Source organism: Toxotes jaculatrix, chromosome 9, assembly GCF_017976425.1.
Source record: "Toxotes jaculatrix isolate fToxJac2 chromosome 9, fToxJac2.pri, whole genome shotgun sequence".
Classification (NCBI taxonomy): Eukaryota; Metazoa; Chordata; class Actinopteri; family Toxotidae; genus Toxotes; species Toxotes jaculatrix.
Window position 1 is genome coordinate 10229224 of NC_054402.1, and position 17130 is coordinate 10246353.

Here is a 17130-nt window from a genome sequence, read left to right on the forward strand (position 1 = left end):
TTCATTAAAATGGGAGTATGAATGTCCCTTACTCTTTTTTGTGTGTGGGTGCCGGTAGTGGAGGGACAATTCAAAACCTTTGAGACTTTCTGTTGTGCCTTCACTGCTCACTGCTCCTGTGCTTTTTTCTCTTTCTCTGCAACACACACATATGTTGCGGCCATGCTCTCATACAGCTCCTCTGGTCTAGAATATAAATTTGCATTTCTCTCCACTGCGAGCAAAATGCACATCAACGTAGTGACACCATATCACTCACTCTCAGTGAAACCTTGTCCTTGTTCTTTTCAGTCTCGTTTTCTTCAGCTTTGATTGAAGTGCTGTTTATGCATGTGGCCTTCATAAAGCAGAAACTGAACTTACTTAAACTCTCTTAAAACTCTTACTGCTCCCCTCCTCCTCTCCTCAGGTGGATACATCCTCTGCTCTTATCAAAGACAGGAAGGTAATATAAGCTTGGCAAGAACATTAAAGTGAAATAAATAGAGATGGAACACAAAATTTGCTCTCCCAGTTAGATCTACAGATGACAGGAAACAAAGATTTAAGGATGAAAGGAGCAAATGTGAGATAAAGAGAATTTCCAGTGTTAATACCAAAGCTGTAGTTTGAGAAGAAAGCAAACCCAGAAAACCAAAGTTTTCTGTTTACAGATTACCACCTCTGTTGTGTGAGTGCTTTATCACAAGACGATGCCTTCACTGTGGGCCAGAGGGAAACAGCGGGATAGGAAGGAAGGAAGGAGCTGTTTACATACTGAAGTAAACAAACACTGATCTACTGTTCCTCCATCTCCTCCTTTCCCCTCATTAACTTCTCCCAGACAGAAGTGAACACCTTCTCCCAACCCGAGTAGGCATCTACTATTGAATTGTGATACTATACACCACTGTGGCTTACAGCTGAGCAGACACCCTATGATCAATGTTGCATATTTCAATGACTTCAACTTTAACTTCACATTTTAATCAGCCCCTCTGAACCGCCAAATGATACGACTTCAAATGCTCACACTGAAGCCCTGATCAGTTGCCTCCATTGGTCATTCTATAGTAAGTTTTAGTCAAACAAGATGGCCACGTCTTCAAAAATGACACTGCATTCATTAAATTGTGAAATTCTCTTTCAAATGGAAAGAGAGAAATACAGATTTATTTATATTGTAGCACAGTCTCATCAAGACTATAGCCACAATACAACTCGCAATATTAAAACAAGCAAAACTCACCACAAACTGAAAGCCACGAGCTTCAGCTTATCTGTTAGAGATTCTGCTTGATTCTAAAATTACTCCAGTTTGAGCCTTTAAATCAGGCTCATTCCTAAAACATTCCTAATAGAATTTCCAAGTGTCCAAGATTTTAGCTGTTACTAGGGAAAAATGATTTGCTCATCACAATGTTTGCCAAATAATTGTCTGTATATTGATTAACTGACTGATTAGCTTATTGTTTTAGCTCTACATATACCATCACCGTTGTAAATATGGACATTTGGTGATTTTTGAGATACAGATTGAGTCGTCGCAGTTGAAATTCTGAAAGACCCTTGCCACCTCAAGGCACACTGCAGCACCCTCCAAGTGCCAAGTGCTCCTTCCACCATCCTGAGTCAACAGCTTCCTGGACTCCATTCATCCCTTCCTGTGTCCATCCATTCATGATCGCTCTCATCTCCATACAGCTGGCTTCCTTGGCACAACAAGTCTTTCAATTAAACAACATTGCACACATAAAAGATAAGCCAACAGCGGGCATATGGTGGAAAATAACCATTCCATATTTCACATGCACATGCATCTAATTTACATATGCACATACAGCGTGTTGAGCAGCAGCAGGTGGCAGGCCTATAATTGGGGCACCCATAAATAAGGAACAGAGCGAAGCCTGGATTTCTGCTGATTTGTTTTGTGGAAGATGAATGTGTGAATTAACTTATGGCTTTTCATTTGAATACCGCAGCACTCTGCTGGTGTCATGTGGATTACTCCCTCCCTCCCTCTCGCACCTTTACATCCTCCTCCTGCACCAGCTCACGACTATACCGTCTTCCACTCCTCATCATCTCTTTCTCATTTGTGATCATGCACCCCGCTCTGCACCCCTCCCTGCTTTCTTGTTCCGGTGCTTCCATCTATATCCTCCTCCCCCTTCTTAACCCCACCCCCTTTCTCTTGCTGTCACTCTGGAGACAGATGTTGCATTTATCACGTTAATTACAAACTGCCTCCTCTCTCTCTTGGTCTGATCTGACTAGGAAAAAAAAGCACATTGGAAGACAGCCACAAATACAAGTGCTCCATCAAGGCCTATGAGGATGTGTGCAGGTATTCACACACCAAGTTCATCAAAAGGTTATTCAACACTAATCCTGACCTCTGTCCTCTTGATCATTCATTCATTCAGTCATATGCAATGCCCCAAAATGTGACTTTCCTTTGATGATGCAAACGCTGGCCTCCTGGAGTCTCCCCCTCTCTGAATTCCCATTCATCAGAGAGAAGAAAAAAACACAGCGATCAATGCAACACCTGTTTGTGTGTGTGTGTGTGTGTGTGTGTGTGTGCGTGTGTGTGTGTCAAAGAGCAAAATGATGCTGCATTTACAGATGAGCATGCAGACATCCATAAAAATCAACACTTATTTACTCCATCCATTGCTTCTGCTCTCACAAAGCTTATTGGCGAAAATAAAGGCTTTTGTGTGTATGTTTGCATTATTTTAAGGGCCATATGAATCACAAAACTGTTTAGATTCAATGGATTCTGGATACAAGGACGACTGTTAAGTATATATGAGGAGGATATGACGAAGCCATGAATATAGGAAACATACAGCAGAACAGTACTGGGAGATATGAGTAAGGGCAAACTAAGAAGAAGTAGCTACTTTCAATATGTGAGTCATGCCAGATACAAGGACAGAGACAGAGGTAGATCCTGCATCACATCGCTCTGTGTGACAGGCTTGAGGGAGACTGAGCCATCCATTCCCACACTCTGGCACAGGAGATACTGGCAGAGAGTAACAGATGTCTCTGTGAAATAAAAATCTGATCCAGGATCACTGTGTCTTCTAAAGCTAGTCTTCTTCATTGTGCAAAAGAAAACAAGGCACTGACTGAACCTAAACCAGTTACCAGCTAAAAGCAATGCACCAAAACTCTCAGCGGCTCAATGGCCATACTGATGCTCATTTTCCTTTTTATTTACACCTTCAACCTGACTTGTTCCCTCAGGTCAAATGGTGAACAGAATAATGACACATGATGAGGTGGTGATAATGACACATGCTGCTCCACGATGGCTCAAAACTATGACACAGCCAAGTTCCCATACGACATAACGAGGACAGGATGTGTAGCCAAAGACCAACCCAGTGCCCACTTTCCAAAACAATCCCAAGCGTTGCCCATTACAGCTCAAAACTACACTGTGGGCATTAGGGCTGGCCACGTTCAATAAGTTTTACGTGGAAAGCGTCCAACAACTCTGCTTTCAGTATGGTCTAGCTAATGAATTGAATCAATGCTCATATGCTGAATAAGCTTGCCCACATAGGGAATAATTCTGGATTAAAAATGCTTCTAATCATTTTTGTTCAGTTTTGGTTTGCAGGCTCTTGACAGCTTGTACATTTGTTGTTGTGCCTGCCTGGTGAGGGAGGGCTGCAGGCGCAGTGACAGAGCCAGCAGGCTTTGGGCCACAGGTCTCCAAGGCAGCCCAGTTTCCACAGCAGGTGCAGTACCATCATGGAGCAGACCCACTCCACTTTGGCCTGCTCACTATTTCCAGCCTTAGACACCATTGCCCCCCAAAGGGACTGCCTGCTAAGAATAGAAGCCAGCATGGGCCTCTGTCCTTCTCTGTGTATATGTCTGTATGCGTGTGTAGACAATGCACATCCATCAGACTGCCTATGCAGTGTGCACCATAAACAGATGTAGCAACTGTGGAATCACCCGAGCATTTCTGAAGCAATGATTGATTTGAAGCTCAGAGCTGAGTTCATAGTTCAGCAATATGTTCCCTGAAGTCTGAAACTAGCAAATCCAAGGATGGGCAGAAACATGGTAAGCAAGCATAAAACTACCACTGCTGAGTGTGACACCTGTGAATCAAGCAACCACTTCAAAGGGGCAATCCAGCATTTTTAAATGACACAGTCAATTTACTGGTCACAGAATGCTTTACAACGTGTCAAAAGAGTTGTGTAACGTCTCCTGTGACCTAGGAGGAGCTTTACAGATTCAGGGCTTGTTCATACAAAGTGTCCTCTGAGCACTTTGGGCAAAAGTGATGAGGCATGAAGAGTGACAGTCATGATTGTGTAACCCACCTGGCCAATCACTGTGTGAAGTGGGTATATCACTTCAGAAAGCTGAAACTGTCAGAGACAGCCCCCCGCCCCAAATCCAACAGTGGAAAGGTGTTATGGGAGGGGTTTCAGACCACTTATTTTTTTTGCCAATCCATCAAGCACTTCAGCTGGAGAATACTGACACCTTTAACCCTGTGAGCCCGTACGTATCATATATGATACCCACATTTCTGGGACTCATTGCATCACCATCAAGCATAAACTTTGCATTTAACCCTTTTAGATGAACTCTTATGCTCGTATACTGACTCCTGGTGGACCCCCCTCACTTTTCCAAATGTTTTGACATGTGTGATACAAACAAAAAATATAATTAGAATTTATTTTTTTAATTATTTTTTTTTACATTTTGTCAAAGGGACAAATAAAGAGTTCATATTTGAAAAATTAGAATTTTCTGACCATTCTTTCATAGTTCAGGTCTCACAGGGTTAATTTGGGTGGAACAAGGTACTGACTGACAGATGTAGGGGCTTTTCCCCATTCAGTTAAATATAGTCTTAAGATTCCTCGGAGCCACCAGCTGCAGTTATGATAGTTGCACATATGAGTCAGGACTCCCTTGTTCCACAAGATCAACTGATGTTAACTGGTGTCACAGAGCTGGCATGTGTACTGCTGACTGGCAGTCACTCAGGCATACATGCCAACAATCTTTCTGACAGCATACATGCATCTACAGGGTCCCAAAGGAGCTGAAATTGTCAAGACTCTGTGTTCAGTCTGTCAGTCTCTAAGAACCAAGAGGAGACTCTAAAACAACATGACAACGGGTAGTTTGTGCACAGTGTAACGCTGCAGAGGGTCTGCCATCTTCAAAAGACATTTTGATTTAGGTTGTGTGTGTGCATGTGTTTGCACGTGTGTGTGTGTGTTGTAGTGCACTCCACTCAGGACTGGAGGCAGCAGACTCTTTAATATTTCAGAGCTGTGATAAATAAGTCAGACAGACTGCAGAGAGATAAGGTGACTCTGCGGGGAGGGGGGAGGGGTTGGGATGGGGGGAGTAAGAGGAGGGAGTCAGAGGTAGAAAAGGAGAAAGAGGAAATGGATATAGCAAAGTGGAGAGAGAGAGATATATAAGGCAATAGAGCAAAAGGTCAGAGAGGACGTGAAGAAAATGAACAGGGAAAACAGAAAAGCCTTATACTATAAAAGGCACTACAGTCAAATCCAGACACCTCTGGCAAAAAGGGAATTATTTGCCACAGAATATACTGACAGTAAACTTACTAGCACACAGCCAGGACTGTGTAATCACAACCTAAAATCACTCTCTATTCAAACCTCTGTAGTTTAACAGACCATACAGATATGGAATCCAAAGGGGGAAGCATACACACACACACACACACACACACACACACACACACACACACACACACACACACACACACACACACACACACACACACACACACACACACACACACACACACACACACACACACACACACACACACACACACACACACACCCAGTTGCACTCCCCTGACAATGCAAACCTGGACACACTCAAGGTGAATGACAGATTTTTATTTCTGAGGACAAAAGAGATCGGAGGGGGATCAGAGGGAGAGAAATGAGAGAAGAGATAAATAGGTAAGGCGGAAGGAAGGGGAGTGGATGAGGAGGTAGGAGGGAGAAGAGAGGGAGAGAAAACAGAGACAGTTACTGTTGGGAAAGGTCAACAGAGACAGAGAGCAAGTGTGAGAGAGAAGATGAAAAACAGAAAAGAGGTGGAAAAGTATGTCATGCTTTCTCGGGGGTGGAACTGCCCCATGGTGCCATGGACTTCAGTCTGACTGACTTATGATCAAAAGATGAAAAAGCTCCACTGGTGCATAATGCACAACCTAACTCACAGCTTGTTGTACGGTTACAGTATGTGTAGCCTCTATCTGTCAAGGCTTTGCTTCACAAGCCTCACACAAACTTCACTCTGGTGCTTTCTGACTAACAGGAGTTGTGCGGCAGGATAATCTTCAGGCCATGGGCAAGGTGTAGCCTCTCACCATCCATGTTTTTATCCCCATCTCCTCAGAAAGTAGTACCTTCTTCACCGCCTTTTCCCACCTCCGAACAGCAACTTTAAGCTCCCTCTTCCTCTATATTCACTTACACTTCGGTAAGCCTGTAGCATTTTTATTTCTCAGCTGCTTTGTCAATCCTCTCCTCTCAGCTCCTCTCCTCCTCTGTCCTCCTCTCTCCTGCCCCAACTGAGGGCACTTCTCATCCATGCCATCATTTTCCTCTCCTCTCAACCTCAGTAAAGCATCTCTCCTTCACTGAGCAGCTGTAAGTACAGCCGCCAGTTCTGCTGCTGGATAAGCTCATTAAATCAACTCAGCAAGAGGGAAGCATACAGACTTCTCTGGATAACAAACACATGCAGGTAGAGAATGCACAAACACACGCACAAGAGATAAGGAAAATGTAAAAATATTGAAAAGTCCAACAGGAAGGGAGAGAAGAATTAATTGAGGAGGTAAATACATACAGATGAGTGAGAGAGGGAAGATGGAAAAAAAGAAACTGAATCCACAGAGAGAGCGTATAGTCCCAATCTCCCCAGTGGGATTAGTGTAAATCTAATCTGCCCCGCTGTCTCTTCGACTCCTTTTAGCCTCAGCTTAGAGACGCTCTCAGGGAGAGAGCGAGGACCCTAAGAGCCTTGAGCTGTTAGCATTAGCTCACATCACTGTAAGCTTCCAATGCACCACACTAATCAATTACCAACCCCGCTTATCTGCCTCTAAACTTCCCATCCACTGTGAGGCATCACCAGACTGTGACCCTCAGCACACACACATGCTGCAAAGCTCCTTAAACAGACACCCATTTATCAATACGCTGGATCTGATGTATGTATCTGTTGTCCTATTTGGTAGTCCTATCTGTGTTTTTTCTGAAGTGTTGTGGCCAAGCAGTTAATCAATCAATCAATCAAGAAAATATAGCTTAATCAATAATCAATAATGAATATGCTCCTTAGTTGCAGCGGCGTAAGGTGTAAGGTTGACAATTGAAGAAGGTTAAGAAAATATGTATAGATTTGTATTTTCAGCCATTTAAGTACTGTATCTGCCCATTTTAATTACCTTATTTCAATTGTTAGCACTAAACACTGGTGTGAATTCAGATTCAGATAGCCAACCCCAATCCTTTTGAACTAAATAACTGCTCTCCATTTTTTTTATACCAGCAAATGCTTATCACAAATGTAAAAACCAAACTTGGATGTTAACAGGAAAAAAATGTGTGTGAGAGCAGCTATGTCACTGGGGTCTGAACATGTGAACAACCCATTTCTGATTTTCTGAATGAGGCCAACAATACCTCCGGAGACCTCAAACATTAAGCTCTGGCAGGCAGTAGATAGCCCGTGTCTGACTGGGACATGGCTAAGTGAAGGGTTTACACTCAGCTTGGTAGTTGTGGCCTTTAGCCACTGTTGACATGCTTCAGGATTACAAACAAAAGGTCAGACAAATCCAGATTGGAATCAACTTTAAATCCCATTGGAAGATTAAGTTTATTTATTGCAGTTACTCTGATAAACGTGGGATTCATCTTCAATCTGTTTGCAAATAACTCTCAATCTGCTTCTTTATCCCACTACGCCATCCCCTGTTTTTTCCTTCTCATTTTCTCCCCATACTCATCTGTTTTCTCCTTAGGACTAACAACTTTATCTAACCCTTACACGGCATATGGTTCACCAGAAAACCTCACCAGTGTTAGACTGCCCCTGCACCACTTCTCAGTAAATGCCTTGAGAAAAAAAGGGGAAAATAAGAGGGTGAAAAAAAAACTTAGGATCATAAATCTCAAAAGGCCATAATCAACAGTACATGGCAGAGATCCAGCAAGACCCTGGTATACGAACAATCACACATACTCTGCCCGAGAATGCATGCAGAACACATGTATACACACACATCTGTGTGCGCATAAGATCCCTATCCCTCCCAATTTAAATCACAAGCACAAATTAATGACATGCTGTGGAGTCTGATCCTCTTTCTTACCCCGAGAGCCTTGGGTACAGTGTAAATTAAAGACAACCTGGCTCAGGAGTGGTTCACCACAGAGTGTATTTGAAGGTTTGTGGCTCATGGTTCTTCCAGTGAATAGAAACCACGTGCAAATATCAAACATTCATATCAGCTGCATTCCTCCTGTCTGGATGGATCGATTTCTGGAAGACTGTGCAGCACATATGTGCGGCAGACCGGCTCTAGCATGCTAACATACCCACAAACGTGGACAGGATCATACGTTCAAAGTATGTCTGAACAGAAAACACATTCCCCAACTGAAAAATAAGCCATGAAATGTTTCATTTTTCAAATGAGAGCCCTTGGAAATTTCAAAATTATCTAACGGGGTACTTTCAGCTTCAAGGCGTAAACTCATAAGAGTGAGTGGCAGACAAATACAACCAGGAGGCCAGTTTCTATTTACTAGAATGCACCTGCCCAAGCCACAGGCCCATCTGGCCAGTGTGAAGAGAGGAAGAGCCACAACTGTGAGCATTAGAAAAATCACAGCCCAGTCTCTTAGCACACACAATCACACCAATGTTGTTAACTCTGAACAGCTGCGACTTGCTACCTTCTCTCAGCCAACATTCTTCTCCTGCCGTCCTGTACTGCCAAGGCAGCGATCAGGCTAACGCCAACTGACTCATCTATTTTCTCAATCATGCATACACAGACAAACAAACAACTGTGGAGCCGGTATATAGACTTTGGCTCCTGCAGTCGAATTCAAATTCTAGATGTTACTGCACAAGCACTCTTTCATATCAGCATTTTATATAACTGCCGTCTACGTGAAGAATGTCCCTCCTTTCAGTGTAGATTAGACCGGGCAGCCCAGTCAATTCCAGCCATGTGATTAGATTTAGAGACTGCTAATCAGCTACAGACCAAAAACACACATAAGACTAAACAATCTAATAGCGTTGCTTTGTATGGACAAATATAGGACTGTTGTAGGCGAGGATTATTCATTCAGAGCCAGACTTGTAGCTTTGCAACATCTAGGATTGGATTTCAAACCTACACTTCCAACACAGTCAGCATGCCTGGCATTCAAAATAGGGTACACATCACACAGGGCAGTGTGTGGGACTACTTTGAGCAACTGAGGTGGCAACTGGGGTGACAGCAGCTTGACATGGCCTTGGCGATGGAGTTTTTGTGGCCCATTCACAAACTGCCAGCACTCTAAGAGAAAGGAGGACACAGACAGAGGTGAAACAAGAAAGCAAGGTGACATGTGAGGTGACAAGTGCAAGATTTGGTAACCACACAAAATAGCTCCATTACCAAACCCACCCTTTAACACCATATCAGCTCTGACTAGCCCTGCTGAGAGAGGAGTGAGTGGAGGAGGACAAAGAGAAGCTTAATACCATGAAGCTCAGAATTCACAAACAACTTTCCAAACAGGACACCCTCCCACAAAATTCCACATACACAGTGGTATGTGATGTGTGTGTGAACAATGACCTTGTGGCCACCTCCTACTTGAAGGTGGGTGTATATTTAGTCAGGGGGCTTTTGGTAGAAGTGTTTGACAGAGAAGGTGTTAAATTATTGAGCAGACACTGCCAGCAGGGAAGGACGGCATACTGAGGCTGAAGGAAGCACTCTTATCTGGCGCTATATGGTGTTGGCAAACACACACACACCCAATCCTGTCACACAAACACCTATCAAGCAAGTAAAGTGCATGTTCTTATTAACCTGCTGAATGTTCTTATCTTTTAAAGAGAGAAGAAGGTTTTAAAATGCTAAGACCCACAGAGGCAGAAAATATTATTACAGTCAGGGGATTTCTGAATGAGCCTCACATTTATTTTATGGAAAAGGATGACAGTGGAAAAGAAGAGATTACAGGTGTTTACTCCAGGGCTAAACATTCAGGTTGCTTGACAGGAAACAGCCTCATTCATCCATTTATTTGCTGTGTTTCACTGCGTGACTCCACTCCTCAGTCGCTCCCTGACAGTCCTTTCGCTACAAGGAAAACAAACCTCACCACCAGGGACAAATTACCGAAAGGTCAGAAGACTCTTCGTCAGAAAAAGCTCTCAGGTCTGCACTCTGCTGCACGAGTATTTTCCAGCAGAATATGACCTCCTCTGTGCTCTCCACTTTCTGCTTCACTTAACGTTAAGGAAGGGCTGAAATGTTGAGTGTCAGCTTTCGCCACAAGTGACAGACGTGGGCACAGGAGGATAGCGGTGATGAGCAACTTTACTGATCCTCATTAGATGAATTCATTTTTTCCCCTGTACAGTCAAAGTGCAAAGTAAACTGCTGAAGCTGTCAGGAATTCTTCAAACTCAAAGGCATTTCTACAGCTGATGCTTCAGCCTGACAGTCTTGCTATTCACTGTACTATCAGGCAGGTCAAATTTGCCGGTCATAGTCATTTCATAGTTTATAGAAGGGAATGAGCTGGCAAGCAAAACCATATCAGTAACGGTTAGCAAACTTCTTTATAACTGAAAATACTTTTATATTTTTTGGTCGAATGGGGGCAGTGGAAACTGTAAAGCTGGACACACATAGCACCGACACATTATCATCAGGTAAGTTTATAAGGAAAACATGTTGGAAAACACACATCCATCATGTCTCTGGACTCTTCTTTAAGCTCTGTGTTGGGCTACACCAGTCTACACCAACTCCTGTGGGAAAAATGTTGCTCTTAAACTCCTGAATACTCCATTATGCTCATCACCTCACTGCGTCTGTCTGCCATTTGGTTCTGGTTATGCAGTGTACACAGGATTTTTAGAGCCTTTTTCTGGAAAATAGTTGACTGCTATGGCTGGAAATGAACCACAACAGTAATGCTGCAGGCCAAAAACCAAACAAAAAAAAAAAAAAAAAAAACAGTGAGCCAAAAGTGACTTCGTAGCACCACAGAGCTGATTCAGGTGAGAGGTCACTGTGGGTTCATCACAATGAGCAAACTCTTTCACAGTCCTGTGATTCACTCTCAATATGAAATTACTGATTAAAGCCAATTTAAAGGTTTCAGTACTCTCAATATTCATTTATTGAGTTAACGCCATTTATACAAAAATGAGAGCCTATCAAGTCAATTTTACAAACTTGCTGTGGGCAGTGATTGCAGACATGATGTAAAACAGTGTGAAGCAGGTGTCTGGTCCTGGTAGGCCTTTGGCATTTCAGTTTCTCACAGTGAAGTCGTCTCTCCCTGGAAGACCAGATAACACCAAAACTGCCCCTCTCATCTCTGTGTGAGCCCTCGACGTCAAAGAAGGAGAAGCTTCATGTGCAAGCTTGCAGCGTGCACACACATACACACACACACACATAAATATTCATACACTCAGACTCACATTGCTGTCCTTGGTCTTCCCACACTCCCTCTCTTCATTTGCTCTCTCTCTAATCCTGTAATGCCAACAGTGCAATTAGTCACATGCCAGCTCTTTCTTTCATCTCTCCACCGAGAGCAAGCTCAGGAGGAATTCAAACTGCTTAGTATCTACACTACATAACTCACCCTCCTCTGCTTCTAGAGTAAAAGACAAAATGCACCTAAACGCATTAAAATACCTCAATTTCAAACACCGACCTTTCTGCCGAAAAAAAAAAGTCCTTGATTTTGAAAAGACGGAGAACTATGCCGCACAACTGCTTCAATCGCTTTCAAAAGTTCTGTCTACTATACAATTCAAGAAATGAATAATGGAGGTGAAAATGAAATGGCCTGAATATGAAGCAAAGGTAACACAAGGGCAAGCGGATCAAGAGGATCCCTCTAAAAGCGGCCATCGTCCCTGTGGTTTTAGCATCTTTTTCTCCTCTTCTACTCTGCGCTCTCCCATCACCGCGTTCACAGTTAGAGACCATATCTATCACAACCCACTCACAAACAAACACCACTGATCGAAACTACATGAAAGAGTGAGCTGTGACAGAAAAAGAAAAAAACAGAATAAAAGCAAAAAGGATGGCAAAACTGAGAGAGAAAAGCAGCCCCCGCATTCAAGTTAAACAGGCTCATAGTGAATGTCTTCTCTGTACTCTGCAGTTAAGGTAATTTTGCAGCGCCTGAAGCCACAACTTGACAGTGAGGCAGAGGGGAGCAGAGTACGACTGACTCTCTATGTGTCAGTAAGGAACAAATGGCTCATGTAGCTGTTGTATGGATGGAGAGCCCAGGGTTATCACTTTCATGCAGGTTATTCTCATGTGTCAGCTAAAAATCAATCTCCACTTAACAGATAAATTCCCTCACTGAAGCGACATCTAATATGACTGAGACTGCCAACGGATATGTTCACATTAAACACTGATTTTAAACACTCTGAAACTTGAATTTGCGTTGGTATGTGTGAGTTGGTATGTGCTGAAGAGAGAGAGGAAGAAAAAGGGACATATATACCCAGTAGTTTCTACTTAAAGATGCATTAAGTGTGTTTTTGTACATTATATAGTGCTAAATATCAGTTGTCTCTGCATCATTTTCTTAAGGCAATTACAAAGGCATTTTTCATAATTGTACTTGCTAACTTGGTTAACCAAGAAAAAATATCAGCAGATTTGTCGATAATACAAATAAAAAAAAAAAAATCGCTAGTTGCAGCCCTAATTGCATTTGGATCATCTACCTATTCCCTTGAGGTTTTTGTTGAATCACTGCTCTTATTAGCTGGCACACTCATACTCCAGTGAAAATGTATTTTTAAGTGCTGTCCATTACAGGCTTTGCAAACAGTGTCCAAGACCCGCCCGTGTTGATGCAAAGTCTTGAATGCTAGATAGATGTTGACACAAGTCTGACATTGTTTTAATGACTGAATATGTGGTGGTGGGGGGGTGATGTAAGTGACTGACACCTTACTAACTAGCCAGCTGAGGCAGCCAGTATTCCTGGTGTTGCCTTGGGCCACACAGCATCCCTCTGCTTTATTCAATGCCCTCTGGCTAAAAAAAAAGAATAAATAAAATAAAATTCTAAATGTGCTAAACAGAGGAAGCTGCTTCTGAAGGCTGCTGTCTGGCAACCATTTCACTCACTTCAAATAAGGGCGTGGGAATGAAAACAGACCAAACTGTTGCCCATGGACATGCAGTGATAAAACAGCCTCTCGCCTACATGAGCAAATCTGAACCTTCTCTTCTCTTCTTCTTACTCTCTCCATTGATGCTCTCCCACTCATTTTCTCCTTTTTCTGTCACATATTTAAACACATATCTCCTATTCACTATTTATTTCTCCAAGTCTCTTAACCACGTGTGGCAGGTCTCACAGGTTAGGTTACCGGCATCTAAAAAGGAACTCCGCTGAGGGAAAAAAGAAAAAGCATGGGTAAAAAGGCCGCAGGGGAAAACAATCCAATGACCACTTTTGGTCAAAAGCTGCAGCAGTCAGCACCGCGGCCTAAAATTTAATTTCCCCTAAAAGAACAGCTATCCTCTATGCCTTTGGCTGCCTATTTTTAGCATGTTATCGTTCAGCCTCGATCAGACCACAGCAGTCAAACTCTGAAGACAGTAGCTGTCATGGCCCAAAAAAGCAGGGAGCTCTGCAGCAACCACAACTGCCTGGTCAAACCGTGTGCAATGTTTAATGTACAAGAAGAGGAAGGTAGAGAAGGGAGAAGGACGAATATGGGATACCCTGTCACTTACAGTTTGAACACTTTTATTTCTATGTGGCTCTGCTGCATCAATTCCATACTGTGAGCTAAAGTCACGGTTGAAGTCCTAAGAAACAATGCAAACGTTCAAGCATGCATGACTTTATGATAAATCAACATTTTCATGCTCACATCTAACTGTGGCATCATCTCAAACGCTCAAACGCTTGTCCCTTTAACTGACAACTTTTTTTAAGTTGCTTGTGCTGAACGACAACCTTAGTTAGCACCAAGGAAGCAGCAAGAAAGGAGATTCCTAAGGTGCCAGAGAGTATTGGATGTGGGTGGACAGTGACCAGCGCATCAGTGATCAATGACCCACTTCAGTTATCCTCCATTCACACTACTGAGCTCATCGGGCAGTGTGTGCCTCTGAAGCACACAGATTTCAGTTCATCCTCTTCCTTCCTTCTAGCTATAATCTTGTTAGACCATGGGGCCTATGCTGTCTGCATCCTAAAAATGTTGTTTTGGCCAAAAAACATAAGAGTTGGATATTTTCTGACATGATTTTAAGCTGTAAATAGACAAGATTCAGTTCTCTTGCCATTTGGAAGAAAACCTTAAGTGTGGGTGTGTGTGTGCACGTCTGCAGCAAGAAATTATGGGCTCCTACGCACAGAAGGCCATCATTCTCCACTTATCCACCAATACCCAGTTACAAATGCCCAAGGGTGGATTACCAGTTGCCTCCAGGGACGTACAGTGCCTCACCTAGTTTGTGCCAAATTAACTTAAGACTTGAATATATACCACTACAACACAATATCATTTGGCAAGATAAGGCCCTTAAAATGTAGTTTGCAGGACGTCCATTATTTGAGTTCTGTGCTTCTACATTTCATATTCCCAAATTAACTTGTGTTTGTCAAACTACCATGCAACAAATCTGGGGTGGGGTAGTATTCCTGCAGAGAAATTAAAGATTGTTTGGGAGGAATGGAGAGTTAATTGGGTCCCCAGCAGCTCATATTTGGCCCCAGGCAGGTTGATCTGGTCCTGCAAATATCCACAGCTTTAACACACCTCCACACATTAGTTCCATGTACATTTGATATACTGCAATAAATCAGCTATCGGACACACCACTTACTCATCTGCTGACACAAATATTTGTTCTGAAAAGATAAAACTGTGGCAGTTGATCAGATGTATAGGTTAAGAAGTACAACTGTGATGGCTTCTGATGGGCGCCTAACATCATTTTCAACATTTAATAAAGTTAAATACCAATTTAATTTTCCATATAACAAATTAATTGTAAGTTGTTGGCACTCTCATCTTAAAAATGCCCCTTTCACAAGTCTAAGGGCAGGTCTGGCTGAATCAGCAGCAGCAGAAAAACCTGCAGCCACACTTTGATTCCAGCAAGCTCCACTTTGTCTCACTCCTGGTTTTAATGAAGAATTGACAGCAGCTATGAAAGCAGAGTTTTAACAGAACCAGTTACACAATACACTCTTCAAAATCACTCAAGGCATCTTAATCTACACTTAGTCCTCACATAGTCTGGGGGGGGCCACACACTTGTGCGTGTGTTGGACAGAGGCGGAGAGTAATTTAGACTGTATGTGGGAAAAACACATATCAAAAGGACATCTTGCCTTTTCTTTTCCGCACCTCCACATTGCACTCACCTCTCCTCCGTGGCCATCAAAAATCCCAAATATAGACGGGTGACTCTTGTTGACGATGTCGGTGAGCACCTCGAACCTATCCTCCATGTGGTCTCGCCGGCCTTGGATGGAGTACACGGCCACGTTGTTGCTCTTGAACTCCCAGGTCTTGGCGAACTCCGCGTCCAGGACGTCCAGCCCGCCGAACCGCTCATTCTGCATCATCTCCGCCACTTTCCCCTTGACCATCTTGACCGCATCCCGGCTGGACTTGACGATGGTCTTCACTTCGTCCGTGTGGAAGAAGTAACTCCACAGAGCCAGGCTGATACACAGTAGGAACAAGGTCTCCGGTCTGAGCAGAAAATAACGCATGATCCGACCTAACAGAGACAGCAGGGTCATTGTATCCTCTATCATTTATTTATTTACATGCAGGAAATCGCGGCAGGTTGTGTGTCGTTCGCCCCCGCCGCAGATTTCAGTCCATCGTCGTTGGCGTGCGTGGTTTCGTAGCGGTGAAACAGGCGCATTTAACCGAGCGTTTCACACCGGGAACCATTAAGATTATACCGTTTTAACGGCTGACACTTCACTGCATTTTCAACCGGACCCACCAGACAGGAGGTAAGGTGTTAGCGAACAAACACAGTGCTCCGGCTGGTTCCCTCTAGCACGCAGCCCCGCAGTGAGCCACCAGCGGCTGTCCGTTGACCATCTGATGCGGTCCGAGAACACCGACACCCCCCCGGACAAAAAACGCAGATCGCCTGTTTGGACTTCAAATTAAGACAGCGTGTTGGCTATAGCTGAGCTGTGGGCAGAGCCTCTCCCCGGCCAGCCCTGCTACTCTTCCCAGTCCTGAAAATAGCGGTCTGTGTTGAAACCCTCACATTCCCAGCTGCCACACTGACTGCGACTCCCTGCCGCTGCCTTACTAAACGGAGGTGCTGCTTTCAGGTGCAGCTCGTACAGTCCGCCAAACGCCTCACTGCGTTGACCACATAATCTCATTAGACTGCTGTCCTCGATAAGCAGTGCTGGAAGAAATAATTCAAAACCTTTACCGAGGTAAAAGTAGCAATACAGCAATGTACATGTACTCCAACACAGGTGAAAGCCCCGTAGTCAGTATCCAAGTATCCAAGACACATTTTGCTGATCCAAGAATTAACTAAATATACTTAAAGTGTCAAAGTAAAAGTACCTTCTTTGCTTTAAAATGTCCCTTGTGACTGATATACATATTATATCTGACATTATTCAATCGTTATTGCATATGCACCAGTCTTTAAGTAGCATTTTAGTGCTCGAGGTGGAAATAGTTTTAACTACTTTATATACTGTAAAGTACTTTTATCCAGTGGTTACCAACCTAGGGGTCGGGGCCACCAAAGGGTCACTAGATAAATTTGTGTTTGGAGATCATTAATGT

General features: G+C 43.4%; 1 protein-coding gene across 1 annotated transcript in view; it reads right to left on the reverse strand.

Annotated features, from left to right (window-relative positions):
• ppm1lb (protein phosphatase, Mg2+/Mn2+ dependent, 1Lb) overlaps positions 1–16619 on the reverse strand; it is a 43559-nt gene extending 26940 nt beyond the window's left edge. Inside the window, exon 1 of the mRNA XM_041046845.1 lies at positions 15717–16619. Coding sequence (XP_040902779.1) covers positions 15717–16115 — 399 coding nt within the window. The 5' untranslated portion in view covers positions 16116–16619. The remainder of the gene's footprint in view (positions 1–15716) is intronic.
• Between the last annotated feature and the right edge of the window lie 511 nt (positions 16620–17130).